General features: G+C 35.0%; 1 protein-coding gene across 2 annotated transcripts; it reads right to left on the bottom strand.

Moving 5' to 3' along the window:
- Positions 1–5,818: 5,818 nt before the first annotated feature.
- Positions 5,819–19,710, bottom strand: LOC127108131 (probable DNA primase large subunit). Of its 2 annotated transcripts, none has more exons than XM_051045551.1 (20): positions 19,411–19,710; positions 18,979–19,040; positions 18,780–18,883; positions 18,298–18,379; positions 18,157–18,216; positions 17,972–18,029; positions 17,543–17,562; positions 11,442–11,525; positions 11,281–11,345; positions 11,117–11,165; positions 10,996–11,043; positions 10,809–10,898; positions 10,592–10,651; positions 9,788–9,847; positions 9,361–9,435; positions 9,094–9,179; positions 7,243–7,336; positions 7,050–7,157; positions 6,291–6,352; positions 5,819–6,168 (listed from the first exon to the last, which is right to left on the bottom strand). In XM_051045551.1, the coding sequence occupies exons 1-19, from the start codon at positions 19,556–19,558 to the stop codon at positions 6,335–6,337; spliced, it is 1,371 nt and encodes a 456-aa protein (XP_050901508.1). In that variant the 5' UTR covers positions 19,559–19,710; the 3' UTR covers positions 5,819–6,168; positions 6,291–6,334. The 2 variants fall into 2 exon arrangements, with proteins under 2 accessions (XP_050901508.1, XP_050901509.1); XM_051045552.1 differs by having other exon boundaries at positions 5,819–6,165.
- Between the last annotated feature and the right edge of the window lie 244 nt (positions 19,711–19,954).

Here is a 19,954-nt window from a genome sequence, read left to right as displayed (position 1 = left end):
TCATTTTTTGATTGTGTGTCATCTAGATTAGGGTTGATAACATCCAATTAGGTTGATTGTACCGTTGATATTGGGTTGAGAACTTTGAGGATTTCAAATCAGAAAACCAAGGTGGGGTTTTCCTTCAAGATTGTTAAGGTTTGAAGGTTATGGACAAGATTACGCAATCCAGAACTGACCCAGTGAAGTCTTTGAAAAACGAGAGGTTTTGGGGCAAAGGACTAGCGTTGGACGGTGGATCACATTCGTAAATCTTGGATTTCAACAAGTGTGCGCTTGGAATTAATTTGACTGAGTGAAAGCTCTGAAGAACAAGGGGTTTCGCTCAAATAAGTATCGTGAGACGGTGAATTGAAACGGCATTGTTGGTTAGTTGATCAATCTTTTATCAAGGGTTTTGGAGGTGGTAGAATCAATTTCAAGCCTAGGGTTTGTATGGTTAGATTTCTACATCTCTTATATTCTCATATTTGTAAAGTAATATATAATATAATATCTCAATTCGAATTTGAATTGAGGGTAGACGTACCCATAGCAAGGTCGATTGGAGAACTGCCTAAACAAATCCTTGTATATGATTATTGATTTGGGATATTTGTAACTTGCTTTTGCGTCATAAATTTTTGCCAAATTTTTAACTCGGGATCTATTCACCCCCCCCCCCCCCCCCTCCCCGCGTGCGCGCTAGATCTAGGCATATCGTCTAACAAGGGTTAATGTATAGACAACGGTATTCTATTTTTTTAACACTTCGAATTGGACCACCCAACTGTCGAAAACTTGCGTTGATGGTAGAAACCAATTGTCTGAAATTTCAATGTGGATTCAAACAAGCCCTCATGTGCTTATTTATTTCAAAAAAACACAATACACCACACAGACATGACTAAGAAATATGTGAAATGAGTAGAAAAGAAAATTCATAATTCATCCATCTTGGATAGCTCTATTTATAGAAGATCAGACCCTAAACTAGATGGCGGACCCGTATTAGGAAAAAAAATTAGTGGGAAAATGTTATATTAATAAAGTATTTACTCTTATAAATTTAAATATTAAAAAATAGATTTTTTTAATGAAACACAAAAAAAAAAATATTTTACAATATATATATATATATATATATATATATATATATATATATATATATATATATATATATATATATATATTGTTTTTAATATTAAAAAATTAATTAAATCAATTAAAAATAACTTCCGAAATTGTAATTGTAGAGGAGGGTCGTACGCACTCAAAAACTTTCTCTCTATTTTTTTTTCAAAATAGTTTGTTGACTAAATACAAATTTTGAATACGTAAATCCCAAATTCTTTATGCATAAAACTCAGATCTGAAACTATAAATCTCAAATCTCAAAGTCCAATTTCAAACCCTAAAATCCAAATCAAAATCTGAAATACATAAATAATTACTAAAAGAAAAAGAGAGAATGGAAATATAAAAGATGGTGAAGTCTAAGGTGAGAGCTCAATTAACTTCCTCACCGGTGAAATCTAAAAAAATAACCATAAGATTAAATGAATGCTTCATATCTAATACAATAAAGATGAAGAATATATATGATTGCTCACATGTAATTTTTTTTCTAAATTAGTGGTTAGAACTTTCTTACTTTTCGGAATAATTTTATTCCAGATCAATTAAATTATTTTCGTTTCATTTTCTCACGTTCTCCCTCTCTTCAGGACATAAACTTTCTTTTCCATTTTTTTATCAATCAAAAACCCCAATCCAACTTTGTTTTTTCTCAACCAAAACCCCAATTTCAACCGGCTCACTTTTACAAGTTGTCGTCATTACGTTGTTATTCATATAGTCAATTCTCTATTTATATAGTCAATTGTCGCCGCTGATATATAGCTACTTAATTTGTTGACTCTTTTGATACTTTGCTCTCATCTTTGTTTAGAGAAGGTACATTTAATCTTATAACTAGTTAATTTTCATTGCTAGTGCCGGTATCAAATCTTATAACTAGTTAATTTTCATTGCTAGTGCCGGTATCAATTCTTGTTCATTTGTCACGTGTGATTTTTGAGTTTCATTTTTATTTATGGGTTTTTGAGAAATGAAAAATATTTTCAATTCCTCGAGAATCCATAAATAGAAATAAACTCAAAAAGCACATGACATTTGAAAATTAATTAGTTATAGTATTAAATGTACCTTCTCTAAACAAAACTGTGAGCGAAACGGACTATATGAATAACAACATAACGACGATTTGTAAAGATGAGCCAGTTGGAATTGGGATTTTGATCGAGAAAAAACACAGTTGGAATCGGGATTTGGGTTGAGAAAAACACAGTTGAAATTGAGGTTTTTGATTAATGAAAAAATGAAAAAGAAAGTTCATGTCAAGAGAGGGAGAACATGAGAAAGTGAAAGGAAAATAATTAATTAATTTGGAATAAAGTTCTTAGAAAAAGTAGGAAAATTCTAACCACTACTTTAGAAAAAAAAAATACATATTAAAAATCATATATGTTGCTTCTTTTTATTGTATTAAATCTGAAGCATCTGTTTAATTTATCGTGTTCGTTCGTGTTCTTTCTTAAATAAATTATTTAAATTTCTAAACTTGATAAACATAATATTAATAAGTTTTAATTTATTTAATAAATACATAATAATGAAATTACTTAAATAATATGAAAATGATTCTTTAACATTTATTATGCCATGTATTTAAAAAAAATACACATCACCATTGTCTTATGAAAAATAAACAAGAAAATTTTAAAAATAAATAGGAGAATGATCATGTGAATTGGGTAAAATAGAAGACCAAAAATATAATTTAGTTTATATTATTTAACAATAAAATTTTACTTGTAAATTTTTTAATTTACTATCCTTTAAGGCACAAATTAGTAAGACAATTTGTGGCTAGATTATTAATAAGCCATTGAAATAAGTTAAATGTATTATTATTATTATTATTATTATTATTATTATTATTATTATTATTATTATTATTATTATTATTATTATTATTATTATTATGATATCATATTTTATTCAGTTCTTTATTGTATTTTATATTATATTATGTTCGTGAAATATACTCTATAGTTATTTTTAACTTGTTTACTATTCAACCCGATTTTTTCAATTAGGTTTAATTTTTGAATTAATCTTGTTTGTGTGTCTCATGTGTTTCCTTACAATAAGGTGTGTGAGTAATGCCTTGTATATTTTATGTGTTGTCAAAACAAAGTTGAAAATTTTAATTTTCAAATTAACCCTATGACAGTATTTTACACTCGTAGACAATAAGTTATAAGAAATTTGACATTTTTAATAAAACTTACACAATAAACCATGCGGATTGATAATTCAATAATAAGAACACATATCCAAACAAAAATATTGGTAAAATATACATCAGTGTTCATAAAATACAACGAACCATAATACAAAATATTAATATCAAAATACAAAGTAAAAGACAAATTATTGTGTATATATGACGCTGATGTTCCTCTTTTGCCCTATGTATTGAAATTAATGTTGTTCCTATGAAAAGATGGTATGTATAGTGGCCTTCTGAGGATTGCCTTCCTCAAACTCACCCTTAGTTATGGTCTCTCTCCCAATAGCCACAATATTGTGACATATCGGCGACACGTCAATGACATAATATGCCCTTACTTGTTTCTTTTCTAGTATCTTCTAATGGGATAGCCTTGAGGGATTTATTTTTGCATCTGGTGTCATATAAGAAGGTGACACTCTATAAAACCATTGTATGAATTCGTATACCATACTTCTTAGACGAGAAGTTGGCACACAATGTACATCCTTTAGAACCAATTGATCATAGTACTCCGCAAATATCCCATCAACGTCTCTGCGGAGGACTGTGACAGAAGCATCACCGATGGGACTCTAGGAATACTCTACATATACATGCACTTTTTCGTGAGACTCGCTTAGGTAGATGGAGGTACATAAGTTGAGACATATGTGTCAGCCATATCCAAGTGTCGTGTCTCGCAATGATCGTCGTGCGGCATAAAGAAAATATCACCAAGCACGACGCAATCAATAGCAACTCGAAACGGCTTGGTCGTCTGATTCCCTCTGAGCATGATGAAATTTCTCCAACTACGGGTCGCAGGGGTCTAGCTTTCTGCCTGTGAACAGAAGTATGTGTCGGGTCACTCTACAAATTCTTTCTTGATTGTCAGACATTTTTCATATAATCAAACAAGAAAAGTCATGTCATAATCAAAGAAAGTATTAGCAAACAGAATCAAAAAATAAAAAACAGTTAAATTTATTTTATTAGTTGGACTAAATCCAAATTTCAAAATCCGGACTAGATGAAACCAACAAATACGAAGTAGAAACAGAGCATGCACAAATCCTAAACTCAAATGTTCAAAATTTCAAAACAAGACAGTTAAGTGCAAACAAATATGATATATCTATCACATTTAACTATAATGTTAATGTATCATACCTATACATTATTTAGGTAATATATGCATGTCAAATCAGAAAAAAGAAGTAAGGAAATGAGTAACTTGCCAAATTTTTGCTATGTTTAATCTTGAATTGCCGGTAGTGGAGTGGAGTAAAACTTTAGAGATGTGCTAAATTTCAATGCAATGGGATATACATTCTAAGAAAACTTGAAAAATGCTAGAACAAGAGTATGCACACGAGCTTTGTTTGCTTTGATTTGCTAAAATGAAAAATAGGAAGGGATAGGAAAAGGTATGGGCGAAAATAATTAAACAGAAGTGTTCGGATTCCAATCTTTGTAAAAAATTTGGACAATGAAATTCAAAAAAAAAATCAAATGTGTTTGTGCGGTTCTTAGATTGAGAATAGGTATAATTTGTTGAGGCGCGTCCAGAATTCAATCTCTATAATTTACTAATTTAGAGTTTAAAATCGGAATTTTTTAATAATACATCCAGATTTTAAAATCCAAATTGTAGGGATATTTTAGAATTTCGTTCAAATTCGGAATTCTAGAAATATTTTTAGAATTTCATCAAACTAAGTTACAAGTTACAAGGGGTATCAAAGAATCCCCCTACTAATTATTCTCTGTCTCATAAAAAATATCTCATTTGTATTTTTTTATCTCAAAATAAATATTCTTTTAGAATACCAATACAACATTAATTATTATTTTTCATTGTTATATTCTTATTTATTAACTTGCACTCTATTCAACAACTCCACTAACTATAATAAATAAGGTTATTTTAATAAATGATACAAATTTTATCTTTAAAATCAACTCATCTAATAATTTTCTTAAAAACCAGAACTCAAATAAGAGACTTATGAGACGAGGGGGAGTACTATTGTTGCTAGATAAAGAAAGTTGTTAGGTCTAGAAGAGTAATCAATTCAGGTTGTTAAGAGTAGCATTGTAAATATTTTTATTTCTGTTCAAATTAAGGACCAATACACACGTTGTGTTTTGAAAAAATCTGCAACACTTCATATTAAAGAGATGAACTATTCCATCACCAGCTCTTACCTTTTTTAAGCAAGCTTTTAGAATGAAAATCCTGTATCCTATCATGGTTTCACATTCGAGGCCTAGTGCGAGCTAAATCCAACAATGATTCAAGTCTCATCAGTCTATTTCTACATATTATAAGCGCTTGAATCCAAAAGATAGATAACTGGGTCGCCAATTTTTCAAACAAAATAACAGAACATAATAATTTCCCTATTCTAACATTAGATATTTTGCTATTATTCAGTTTTAGACCAATACTCCAATTAGACTTTTCAGGAATATCATATTCACATTGTACACAGCAACTTCTTGAATAAACTAACATGGGGAATGAATTCTTTCAATGCTAAAACTTTACAAGTAGGAAATGTGTCATCCCTTGATAAACATTCAAGAGGTAAAAAACCTATCAAAACTTATTGACATTTATGATCCGCGATTAACACAAATATCAAGATCCATTCCCTATAATCAGATTACATGCAGGCCAATCTCTACAGAGATGTGAACAATATAGAAATGCAGTATTATCGTGCCAGATTCCCAACTGAAAACTTGTAGGATAATATATAACTAGAATGCCTAATTCCACCTTAGAATCGCTTTGGAAGCTGGTTAAAGATATCACCGTGTCTGCATCTGTAGATCAATTGCTACTGGAACCAACAACACCCAGATGGTGTAAAAGAAAGATTTAGCAATTAAAATGTCATTTCAAGGAAACAGAAGGCATGGAAAAGAATCTGGGGAAAATAAAACAGAAGGAAATGAAGCTAACCTGTGAATGACTGCCCCTGCATCACTCTCCTATAATAAAATAGTTTAAGTCGAAGAGTCCTTCTGTATTAAAAAATAATATTAATAATGATCATTATCATATCAGGCAGAAAGCATATTAAAGGGTTAATCAGGTCAACAGAGCCAAAAAAAGTTTTAAATATTTCACAATAATTACATTGTGATGAAAATCAATTACTATGAATTTCTTGCAGGGATGCAGTAAGCTGTATAACAGCTACAAACTTTAGTAGTAAATATTCATATTATAGAATTATTGGGGATAACAATTTCCATTTATTCCACCGCTTTATCCTTTTTAACCATGTGATCATATTGTTGCAAGACGTTCAATAGATCCTGTTCTGGGTTTAGTGTTAGAAGGGCAAAACACAGGAAAATGTGTCCAAGGCTCTACATGCCCATTTATTACATTCATAGATCTTCGTTATGATATTGCCTGCCTTCAACTAATACCAGAAAAATAGATGAGGGACTTCACCGGAATCTATCTAGGATATACCCTTAATATCCATATTAGTATGAGGCTTGCTTAAACAAAGTCACATTTCACTGCCATCATGAATAATTGATGCATTTTTTCACAAACTCATAGACATAGTAAGCAGTTTTGTAAATCACAACATATTTAGCAAAGCCGGCATATATAAGTGTCCCTGGCCTACTAGTTTTCAATTCTGATAGCATGATCACATCTGTAATTCACAAGTATTAATTTGAATACAAGTCTTTAGTATACCTTTGGCTGCAATATCTTTTGACTGTCATTGAAATATTGATTTGGATGGTTAATCCCAGCATCACATGGCACGCCATGAAGAGCTTCAAATGTTAAGGTACATGCTAACTGCACATACAGTACCCATAATATCAGATATTAAATTCAAATGTTAACTGATAATTGAAGTTCAGCAGGTTATGCTGAGACTTACCTGATAATGTCTATTTCGCACTTTGTTCATGACATCTTCCATTGCTCGACTGTTCACCCCCATTCGGCTGAGAGCAGCTCTTAGATTCTCTTCACTATTAAATTCAAACAGCATCAAATAAATACCATGCCATGACTAGGTAAAAAAGTAACATCGGGTAATGAAGCTGAATAACAGAGCAAGCATCTCAATGTTATTAAAAATTAGAATAAGTTTAAACTCCTTAAACACTATTTGGGTGGAGCTTATTCCCTAATGGTTCTGAATGTAGGGAACCCCCAAAATCATACAATTTGAGCAAATCAAGAATAAAAGGCACAGCCAAAACTAGAGTAAGCTGTAACACAGAATTGGTAGCATAAGGAGAGATGTGAAACTGCATTGTCCTTAACTGTATGTTTGGATTGGTGGTATGGGATGGAATGGAATAGAGTGCTAACTAATGAGATTCCATTGTATGGATTTGTAAATAATGGATGGAATTAAATGGACATGATGGAATTCATTCCATCCATATCTCTATTTTTTTTGTTCCATCTAATTTGGGGTGTATGTGATGGAATGAGACATTTTTAATAAAATAACCAAACAATGGAGTGGTATCTATATTTCATTCCGCTCCGCTCCATCATGTTTCATTCCACTATGCTCCGTTATGTTCCATCAATCCAAATATAAAATAATCCACTATGAGGAGTATCCTATTGTTAAAGAGGAAAAAAGAGGGAGAGGAAATATAAAATTGAAAATATGTTCCATTTTGATATGATATAAGAAAACATATAGTAGTGGTATTAGACCGGGTCAATAAAATAAGAAAAGAAGTGACACGGGAGGGAGGGAAAGAGATTAGTGAAGACATCCAGAACTATTGTTAGAAAGTTTTTTTTTTGGAGTTAGGGCTTGTCAGATTTACTGTTTATTAATTTTTAAAATTTGAGAATAATAAAATTTGTTTGGTTACCTAATTTTACAAATTGTTTTTGAAAACTATCTTCCATTTATAAGTTTTGAAAACTAAAAAACTAAATAAATTTTTAATGTTTTTAGTTTTTAGTTTTGAAAACTGCGAAGAGAAAACTATAAAAAAAAAAGAGTGATACAATTTTTATTAATGACAAATTTATAATATTGTACAACTTTATAAATACAAATGTGTCTATCAAACAAGGTTTTTTAATTTTTTCATCTCTAAAACAGTTTCTAAGAATAAGATTAACAAAGGTGTTTTATTTTTTATTTTTTATTTTTTTTGAATTGATTAATAAAATATATTTTGAAAAACTAAACAAAACTCTTTCAAACATAACTCTCTGAATTAGGAGCTTAAATTGAGAAGTTCATAGAACTCCGGTTTATGCATTCTTTTTTTCTTTTTTCTGTTTTCCGCCATTGCAAGAGCTTGAGACTCGCCAGGTCAATTAAAATTTAGTTCACCTCCTTAAATTTAGTTCACATACTGTACATCCTGTTAGACTATATTAGGAGCTCTACTTAGTTACTAATTTGTTAGTGGCACTTATGTTTTATTAACGTGTTTAGGCTTAAGAATAAATAGGGGAAGATAGATGGAAGTGGCTTATCTTGGCATTTGACTGGAAAGGAGCCATTTTGGCATTAGGAAGGTGAAGAGTGAAGACACTCGAAATTCTGGATATTGTTTTGGCAACATATTTAATTTAATAACCGGAGAGAATTTTAAATTGCTCTTGAATCTTTTCAATGCGACACCAAAAGTCAACAAATTATTCATCAAATAAAACAAAAAATGGAGAAAATTATATCTATTCACATAACAGTTTTGAAAGCTAAACTATCCAATTGACTGCTTAAAGAAGTGCTAAGAGTGACCTGAAGTGTCGATAGGGGCAACCATGATGATCTCCAGCACCGGGAGTTGATGAGATAATTTTATAACAAGAATAGGGAGTATAATCCTGTAACATGCATCAGAATATTAGTTTTTGAAACTTATCATATGCGTGCATAGAAACACACTGCAAATAACTGAGTATTTTCAAATCTGAATTTGAATTGTAAAATAAAATGGCAAAACCAGTCATCTGCAAAAGGAATATATTTGTGGCATGCCAAAAAACAGTTAAGTTGAATACTTACAGTTCTCTTCCCTTCCTTTCCATAATTATGGCGAATGGTATATGCATATTCTTTCTCAAACTTCTCCAAACCAACCTACAATCAGATCTTACAATTAATTCATCATTAATGTAATTGGACAAAAATAGAACAGTATATACAAATATTAATACCAACTCAAAGACTATATACCAAGATGTCTAGTGAGATATGGAATAGATTGAATAGATAGATAGGAATATTAGGAATGTTGAAAACTATTATGAAATAGTGCACATAAATTATTAAACGAGGAACTGTTGTGATTCTCATTGTAACTCAACATTCACAATACCGAAAATACGCACAAGCTCACATGTTTAACTTTAAAGCATGAATGAATAGATTTCAGTTTCTAATAGAGATTGTGTACAAAAAACAAGAGATCATGTACAACAATCATACACACCTTCTTAGAGAACTCAGCTCTCCAAAATGCAAGTGCATCATCCAGGTTCAAACCAACACCCTACTCATTACAGAGGAAAGAACAAAAGATTAGAACACTGAAGACAGAGGGAGGAAAATAATGAACAGTCATTAAGAATAAGTCTAATTGATTCTCTCTGATCAGTTAATCAAGCATACTCAGATTGAAAAAAATAACTATTATTATTATTATAATTATAATAAAAATTCAGAATTAAGAAGGATCAAAATGTTGTACTCTGGCGGTGCTACAGATACGTGCCATAAACTAGCAGAATTCGCAGATCTGCTAGAACCCAGCAGTCATAGCATACCACCATAAACTATTTTTCTTTAATTTGGAGATCTGCACCACAATGCCGAAATGAAACTGCAAATGTCTATACTGTGGGCCTCTCTCTTACTCAATTGAGCAGGGAGAAAATCGATCTTATTTAAAGAAAAAAGTTTTACAAAAGATAAGTATAACTAGTGATAAGATAAAGATAAACCAAGAAATATATAGATAAAGCTAAGTTTGCTAACTAAATTTATATTTATAATCAATTATGCAGCTAAGATTCTGCAACTACAGAAACCAGCAAAATGTGGAAGACCTTGACATGAATTCTCCGACTCAGGGTTTCATGAACAAAAGCAATTATTTCAATGCAACGACAAAAGAGAGAAAACTTGAAAATCTCAATTAAACCAACAAGATAAGCTGCATCATGCACACTCATGTGTAAAAACATGTGAAATGTCAAGCTACATATAAAGGTATTTTCAATATGCTCAGACCAACCTTGAGAAAGAGGCCTAGTTGCATCCTCCCACCGTGCTTTAAATGATGGTCCTCTTTCAGCTGATTAAGCGTGGCATAAATTAGAAGTTAATACAGATGAGACAAAAAAACAACAATATGAAGACTTGTTAAAAAAGATAGATGAGTAAAAAAAATTAAATAAACTGATGGTTAAGAAACACAATATATGGATCATAGCTTATGACCGATTTCTAACCTTGTCAAACTGGTGACGCATGCACAAAGGAAATGAGGTCTTGGCAAGTTGATCAATGTCCTTTAAAGATATCTCAGCATATTCCTTAGGCTACAGAGGTTCTCAATCAAAATGACATTACATTACCATTCCAACATCACATAAACTAATAGTAGTGAAAAATGCACGAAGATACCACATGAATTACCTGAGAAAAATCAGGACCTAGATAACTTGAGCACAAGGCTTCCACAATCTACACAAAACCTAATCAAGTTCAATTAAAAAGAAAGGATATACTCATATACAAAGAGCGCAACCACACTTACCGGAGTCAGCCTATGTTTCTCCTGTTCTCTGATTGATGATGTCCATTTTCTGCAACAATATATAGAAACCCTAAGAATCATAAATTCCAAAATTGCATCTGAAGAAAGAAAATTCTCCTAGAATACATAATACTCCTTATTGAGATCCTAATGACCAACAAAACCTGTTTGTAAGGATGAGTGTCTTTGACAGCTGACTACGGAATAGAGTGGCTACAAGTGAAACAACCTGGGAGGGGATCAGAATTGAAACATAACAAGGATTTACTACAACCAATACACTGATATATAAAACAACGAACTGAAAGCAATCACGCTAGCCAACCTGATTCATTGCAACATAAGCATATCCTTGACTTAACAACACTCTACGCCCAGCTACAAGTTCTGGAACATCTTCAAATGGTACCTGTATGGGAATGAGAGAGGATATCCAAATTTCATAAAAACTAAGGAGGAAGTGATAGAATTAGGTAAAGAGAGAGAATGAAAAGAAACTCTCCTTGTATTATTTGATGAACAGTAATACAAGAGGCTACAATATATATCCATGTAATCCAAAACAGAAAGGTGTGAGGCGCATAACAAGCTAACAGCACACCACTAACAAAGCTGACAGCTCAGCAAAACAGAATAGAAAAATAAAATGAAGGGCATATTAGTAAACTACTCTATTAGTCCCCCTTAGAAGCTGATGGCAGACTGGTCAAAGTAGCCTTATCATACACACGCAACTTGGAACGAAGAGGAACAAACTTGGCAGCAGAGAGGGGCTTAGTGAGAATGTCAGCCCATTGATCTTGAGCTGGTACATGAACAACAGTCAGACTTTTGCTGAGTACTTTCTCTCGCAGAAAGAAAATATCAAGCTCCATATGCTTAGTCCTGTTGTGAAGAATAGGATTGTGAGCCAAAGTAACAGTGCTCAAGTTATCACACAAGATCTTGGGAACTTGAGAGGAATAATGGAGTTCCTTAAGCAAGGACTGAATCCAAATGAGTTCAGCAGCTAGCTGAGCCATACTGCGATATTCCGCCTCAGCACTGGACCTTGCAACAACCTGTTGCTTTTTGGACCACCAGGAAACAACATTAGGCCCAAGATATATGCAGGCCCCTGAAGTAGATCTCCGGTCATCAGGGTCTGATGCCCAGTCTGCATCACAGAACCCTAGCAACTGCATTGGTTGCTGAATAGGAGCAGGCTGAAGGAGAAGACCATGGTGCAGAGTACCACTTAGGTACCTTAAGATTCTTTTAACAGCCTTCCAATGATCCTCTAAAGGATTGGACAAAAACTGACAGACTTTGTTGACTGAAAAAGAGATCTCTGGCCTAGTTAAGGTAGCATATTGAAGGGCACCAACCACAGACCGAAACTGAGTAGGGTCATCAACCGCAGCAGACCCAACCTTGGACAATTTGCTGCTAGAGATCATGGGAGTAGGCATGCCATTGGCATTCAACATATTAAGCCTTGAAAGCAAATCTGTGATGTACTTAGTCTGAGATAAGAGAAGAGAACCATTAGGGAGATGAGTCACTTGAATCCCTAGAAAATAATCAAGGTGTCCCAGCTGTTTGAGAGAGAAAGAATTATTGAGATGCTTGATCAAGGAAGCTATAAAAGGAGCAGAACTACCCGTGATGATTATATCATCTACATAGACCAGAATTAGAATCTGAAGTTTACCTTGATCCAACAAAAACAAGCTAGGATCACATCTACTAGCCTTAAACCCGAGTTGAACCAAGGCACACTTTAGCTTATCAAACCAGGCCCTAGGAGCCTGTTTTAAACCATAAATAGCCTTATTTAACTTGCAAACAAGAGTGCTGTCAGCAACTTCAAAGCCAGGGGGCTGTTGCATAAAGACTTCTTCTTCAAGAGTGCCATTGAGGAAGGCATTGTTAACATCAATCTGCTGCAATGGCCACCTGTTTGTAACAGCAACAGAAAGAACAATTCTCACAGTGACAGGTTTAATGACAGGAGAGAAAGTCTCTTGAAAATCATTACCAGCCTTTTGATGGAACCCTTTAGCCACTAATCTGGCTTTATACCTGTTTATGGAACCATCAGGATTCTCCTTAGTCCTGAACACCCACTTACATCCAATAGGCTTCCTTCCAGCAGGAGCTTTCACCAAAGTCCAGGTCTGATTTCTCAGCAGTGCCTGATGTTCTTCCTTCATGGCCTGAAACCAGTTAGGAGCAGCCAAGGCTTGTTCAACAGATGTAGGTTCAAGGTGGGCTATTAATAGAGTAGGGTGAAGTCTAGGAAGGGTGATTCCTCTTTTGGCTCTAGTTTGCATAGGGTGAATGTTTTGAGGGTGAATGGAAGGTAAAGCTGTGGCAGCAGGGTGGGAAATAGGACTAGGGCCAGGGGAGGGACCAACTGAAGGAGAGGAATATGAAGAGGAGGGAGAAAGAGTGCTAGCTTCAGCTGGATCAGAGAGAATGAGGGCAGGAGAGGAAGAAGGAGAAGAGGTAATGGGAATGGCAGTGAGAGGTTGAGGGATAGGTTGCTGACCGGAAGAATAAGAGTAGTTAGAGGGAGCAGCAGAGGAAGAGGAAGAAGAGATTGGAGAAATATTAGGAATAGTGGGACTGCTAAGTTGAGGAAAAGCAGAATTTGAGGACGAAGAAGGCATAGAAGACAGATTAGAAGTAGAGGGAGTAGAGGGAACAGGAGGAAAACTGAGAGAGGGAGAGGAAGAGGATGGAGTGTTAGGAAGAGAGACAGATTTTGAAGAAAAAACCAAGGTGGAATAAGGAAAATTTGCTTCATTAAAAACAACATCCTTGGAAATAAAAATGCGACCATCTGAAGCAAGGCATTTATAGCCTTTGTGAGAGGTAGAGTATCCAAGGAAAATGCACAGTTGAGATCGAAAATCAAGTTTATGAGAATTATAGGGACGAAGGAAAGGATAACAAGCACAGCCAAAGACTTTAAGGGTAGTATAGTCAGGGTTTTTGTGAAGTAATTTAAAATAAGGTGAGACATTGTCAAGTATAGGTGTAGGAAGTCTGTTAATGAGATATGCAGCTGTGACAAATGCATGATCCCAGAATTTTAAGGGAAGGGTGGACTGAGCAAGGAGTGTGAGGCCAGTCTCAACAATGTGCCTGTGCTTACATTCAACAAGGCCATTTTGGTGATGTATATGGGGACAAGTGAATCTGTGAACAATCCCTAAATCTGTGAGATATTTGGTAAGAGGCCTAAACTCACCTCCCCCATCAGTTTGGACACATTTAATGGGACAATTGAACTGAAGTTCAACCATTTTCTTAAACTGAAGAAACTGAACCATGGTGTCAGACTTAAGTTTGAGAGGAAAAACCCAAACAAATCTAGAGAAGGCATCAATACAGGTTAGGAAATAGGTATAACCACTGGAAGATTGCATAGGGGCAGGACCCCAGAGATCACATACAACCAGCTCAAAAGGATGAGAGTAAACTGTGGTAGATAAAGAAGAAGGAAGTCTATGAGACTTGCCAATGCAGCAAGCATGACATAACTCAGCAGGGGGTTTAGATGGAAAGGACTGATTACACAGTTTGAAGATTTCAGTGAGGGCATGATGATTGGGGTGTCCCAGCCTAGTATGCCAAAGCACATATTTATTGGATGCAATAGAATTTGCAGCATTAAAGTGAGAGGAAGGTAAAACAGTACTGACAGAGTTTAGAGAAGGATTGAAAAAGGTACTTGTAACATTATAATTGCAAGATTCATTACAAGAAGACAAAGGATTTATAGGATGATTTGCAACAGATTCAGTACACTGAGATATAGAATCTATAACATCTGTCCTATAGGAACCATTACAATTGTATGCTGCAGGATAACTATGACTAGAACTATAAGAGGAAGAAGACTTGGACAACGGAGGAGCAGTTGGATTGGAGAATTTATAGAGGCCATCAGCACCAACAAGACCACTGAGTAAGACTTCAGAAGTAGCCTGAGATTTGACAACACAAAACTTAGGATGAAATTCAAAAAATACAGAATTATCTTGAGCAAATTTGCTCACACTCATAAGGTTTTTGGTGATGTGAGGGACATGTAAGAGATTGTTAAGAGTGAGAGATAGATGAGGTTTGTGAGGTAAGGGAAAAGACATAGAACCTACAGAGTTGATGGACAAACCTTGGCCGTTACCTATGAAAACTTGTTCAGTTCCAGGCACGGAGGCAGAGTCAGACACATTAGAGGCATCAGGAGTAACATGATGAGAAGCTCCTGAGTCAGGATACCACCACTGGTTTGCACTGCTAGCTTCAGTACCTACATAAAAGGCTTGTGGTGCAGAAGATCTGGGAGGTGCAGCTCTGGGAGAAGCATAAGCAAGCGGCACAGGATAAACAGCACGAGGAGCCACGTGAAAAGGATTGAAGGGAGCTCGATGATGTGGATAACTAGCACCACTGGAATTGGCATAACGATAGTAGCATACAGAAGCATCATGACCAGGTTTGTGACAAATCTGACACGGTGATTTCCCAAAACGACCTCCTCCACGACCAAAACGACCACCACCGCGACCAGAACGACCACCACGTGCACCATAGGAATGATTTTCAGCATTAGCGGTGACGTGACTCGTTCCTTGAGGAAACGCCTCGGAGACGACTTGATCAGAAGCGCCTGGAGTAGGAGAAGGTGTTGCTTGAGTGAGATTGACCGTCGCCGTCGCAGGTTCTGTAATCGCAGCTTTGCGATGCTTCTCCAATCGCGACTCATGAGCAAGCAAGGAAGACTCCAACTCTTCCAAGGAGCTAACGTCATCTTTGCTGTTGACGGCGGCGACAATAGAATCATAATCCTCAGGTAACGAATCGAGAACAATCTCAATTAGGTTACGAAGAGGAACGGGATCACCAATGGAGGTTAGCGACTCACTGATGTCACGAGAACGCGTCATAAGCTCAGTAATCGTTAGTGAACCCTTCGTAAGACGCCGGAGTTCTGAACGAAGTTGACGAGCCTTGGTGGAGAGAAGAACATCAAAGTAGCGATGAACTTCTGTCCACACCTGCCACGCATGCTTGCAGTCAACGAGCTTAGGAAGGAGAGCATCGGAGATAGTAGAGAGAAGCCAGGTGCAGATGAGAGCATCCTGCTGTTCCCACTCAAGAAACGCACTGTGAGATGCAGGATCTGAGGGAGACGGTGACGGAATCACCGGAACAGTGACAAAGCGTTGAAGACGATGACCACGGACGACGCCATCAATCTGCTGCTTCCACTGTTTGAAGTTCTTGTCGTCAAGCTTAACAGAAATTAGGTGAGAAAGTTTCACCTGAGAGGAAGGGAATAAAGATTCCATGGATCGGAAAAAAAATTTAAGCTCTGTATACCATGATAGAATTAGGTAAAGAGAGAGAATGAAAAGAAACTCTCATTGTATTATTTGATGAACAGTAATACAAGAGGCTACAATATATATCCATGTAATCCAAAACAGAAAGGTGTGAGGCGCATAACAAGCTAACAGCACACCACTAACAAAGCTGACAGCTCAGCAAAACAGAATAGAAAAATAAAATGAAGGGCATATTAGTAAACTACTCTATTAAGAAGATTGCAAGATTAAGATGACAGTGAGAATCTATAATTTCCACTCCATGTATTTTTTTTAAAAGGCTCCTCCTACAAGATTATTCAATCTTACATTTATTGTCATGATGGATGCATCAAATGGAAGTTGTATTATCGCTTTCAGAAAAAGATGTTGAAAAAGAGAGATGAAAGTGTATTGAAAGAAGATATTCTCTCAAACACCCCTCTCAATTAAACGAACTTTTTAAAAACAAAAACAGCCCCAAGGATTAACAGATACCATTCATGTCTGACTCCATGATAACTAACTGATTGTCAGACTTATATAGGTAGTTGCATTTTATCCCCCCCCCCTCTCCCCTATAATCACATGTCTTCACTAACAAGTGGAAAAGTCAGCAATTTGTTTCTATAGGTTGTTTCTTTCATTCAAAACTGGGTTAGCAGCAATAAGCATTGCAACCTCATTGTCCTAATAAAAACACAGCTGGAGGTTTTAAGAGAAGATCTCTCTGTCTCTGTCTCTCTAACGCACAAAAAACTATGGAAATCACAAAAAAATCCAAGGATTAGTAACCAGTTACTAGTTCTTATAACCGCTTTTTATGATAGACCCGAACCTCTCTAAGGTATCTGGTTTCTTTTTTTAGTGAGGGGGTTGTTTTGAGTCGGGACCCTTTCAGCACAATCCAAAAAGTTTAATGAACAAGAGTGCCTATCTTGCAAAGCATAAGAAACATTCACTGATTTAGTATTTCTAGTAGAACTGGGGTCATGTTTAAACCAGGCCGTGAATCCATTCGTTTGTACAAAAAGCAAACAGTAGAAGGAAAAGATAACACACAAACCTTGTAAAAGATTGCATCGCCTGCCAAAAAAATAAAAAGCAAAGCAAAAGAGAGACACATCAGATATAAATTAGGGAAAAGCAGGAAATGACTCATAAACTTTAAGAAAGTGGATTCATAGCTTTGGAAATAGTAAATCCTTGTCCCACATTAGAATAGCAGCACAAACATATTACTTGTGAAATCCCCAATATATCTTTTACAGAAATTAAATCATGCAACTTCCACCTCAGTACTGGATTTACATACTAAAGGAATCCAACAGAAAGAAGTGCCTTAGCCCTTAGGCAGCAGCAACCACTGGTTATTTATATATTCCTGTCCATTCAACCTCTAACAGGGGACATGGAAATCATATGCTGAAAAGAAGACAAGATCTCTGCCAAAACTGTAAATGATCATTCGTTAAAGAAAACATAGTGTTCCTACCTGTGGGTAAAGGCTGACCCATGGAACGTGCAACTTGTCCCAATTTCTCTTTAATGCTCTGGAAATCAAAATATTCATATTTTAAGGTACTCAGATGTACTTGTTGCTCTAAACTAAATGTTTCTATAATTCACCTCATAGAAACATTAATAATAACACCAATAAAACAAATGGCATGTCATTACCTCAAATTCCATAATGTTAACAGCCTTGCAAGTTATGTCAAATTCATCCATGATTGCCCTCTGTGCACTCATAGGCAAAACACATGATAAATTAGTATGTTGCTTGAAGTGCAAAATACATTTAGTAAAGTCAGATTCTACCTGAGCTTCGGCAGTTAGAAAACGAAAACGGTAGCGAAAAAGTGCACATTCCATAGAGAGAAACCATTTCCTCAAGTCCTCCCTGGTCATACAGGTAGAAATTCAAGTTATTTAGTATATATTGAATAACTTAGAGATGTTGTATGGATTTCTTTATGAATATACTATTCTTTCTCAATCTGCTTGAGATTGATCCTTGCATTCGTCTGGAAAATTGTCATATAGGTTCAACATGGAAGTTTGAAATATGTAGATGAGTAATGAACCACTTCCTCTGTATAAAGAGTGTTAATATTTAATAATTTCTCAATTCATTACCAATGGTTTCAGTTTTTTGCAATCTCCCATTTATATTGATCAAAATGTGATTTGTCAAACAACATTGATTAAGCTTAGGTTCACAGAAAAGTGAATACCTATTTAAAATTGCATGGAACAACAGAAAATAAAAAACATGTTAAAGAGAAAGAGAGAGCTCTTACGTTCTGCAATACACTAAGCGTAACACAAAATGAGATATAATATCCTTGTTCAAAACCTCAGAAGCATGCTGATGTCTCATGTTCACTTTCCACAGTTCACTTACCTATGCAAATATGGTTTACATGAAAATATTACAAAAGAGAAAAAGTAATAAATTAATAGACTACTGTATTCTTATTGGCAAATCCAGGATTTTACCAATTTTTCCATTTCATCTGGTTTCTTTCCCCGTGACAACCCATCAGAAATTCCCTTCAGAACTGCAATAAGCAATAATATACATCAACGGTCAAAATATGCATCATAACACCTCAAACACATACACTATTTAAGTAATAAACATATGCAACGACAAATCATTAGCAGATTTCAGATCTTCACTCAAAAGATTACACTCAAATCACCACAAACCTAATAACCAGATGTTGCTATTTTATCTTCGCTTCTTTTCTAAAAACGAAGGAAAAACGAAGATGTATAAAGTATGAGATAGTGTAAAACCAGAGTAAACTATCCAAACCCTAGGCACGAGCGAGCATTGGATGTGGTTGCGCATAGAACAGATCTATGAAAATTGAAGAAACATAACTAGATTAAACCGCGGAACTGAAGATAAAGAAAAAGTACTACCTCGGAGGCGATCGATGGCGAAAGACTCGAAATCTTCGAGTCTGACTTCGAGTGGCGGAGCAGAGCGATAGAGGGGAATAGTTGGAGCAGATGCGGCGTCGTTACTGGAAAACAGGTTCCTGTGACTATGAGGTCGGACAATTTCCATCGCTTTTTCTCTTCTCTTGCGGCGCCGATGCTAAAGCAGTACGGTGCAATCTCAATCGGTGATGCTGTTTGAGTTGCTTTTCCAGTTTCTGAACCCTCGCGCCAAAATATTGGGCTTGGGGAACAAAATGGCGGGAAAAGGATCATATTCTCTCATAATTTTCTTCCAAAAAGTATATTTTGATATAAAGTTTTCGAACTACAATTACGCAATTGAAAATAAAACTAAATCAATAGAATAATACTTTATGATTCGAAATTAAAATAATAAATAAATGATAGAATTAGTAGTAGTAGTATAATTTGTTTTGTATTATTCATTTTGAAATATGTGAAAGTCACATCCTTCACTCTATTGTGAATATTTAAATAATAATAAAAAAAGTATTTATTAATT

This window comes from Lathyrus oleraceus, chromosome 7 (assembly GCF_024323335.1).
Source record: "Lathyrus oleraceus cultivar Zhongwan6 chromosome 7, CAAS_Psat_ZW6_1.0, whole genome shotgun sequence".
NCBI lineage: Eukaryota > Viridiplantae > Streptophyta > Magnoliopsida > Fabales > Fabaceae > Lathyrus > Lathyrus oleraceus.
This window is presented reverse-complemented; position numbering and strand designations above follow the sequence as displayed.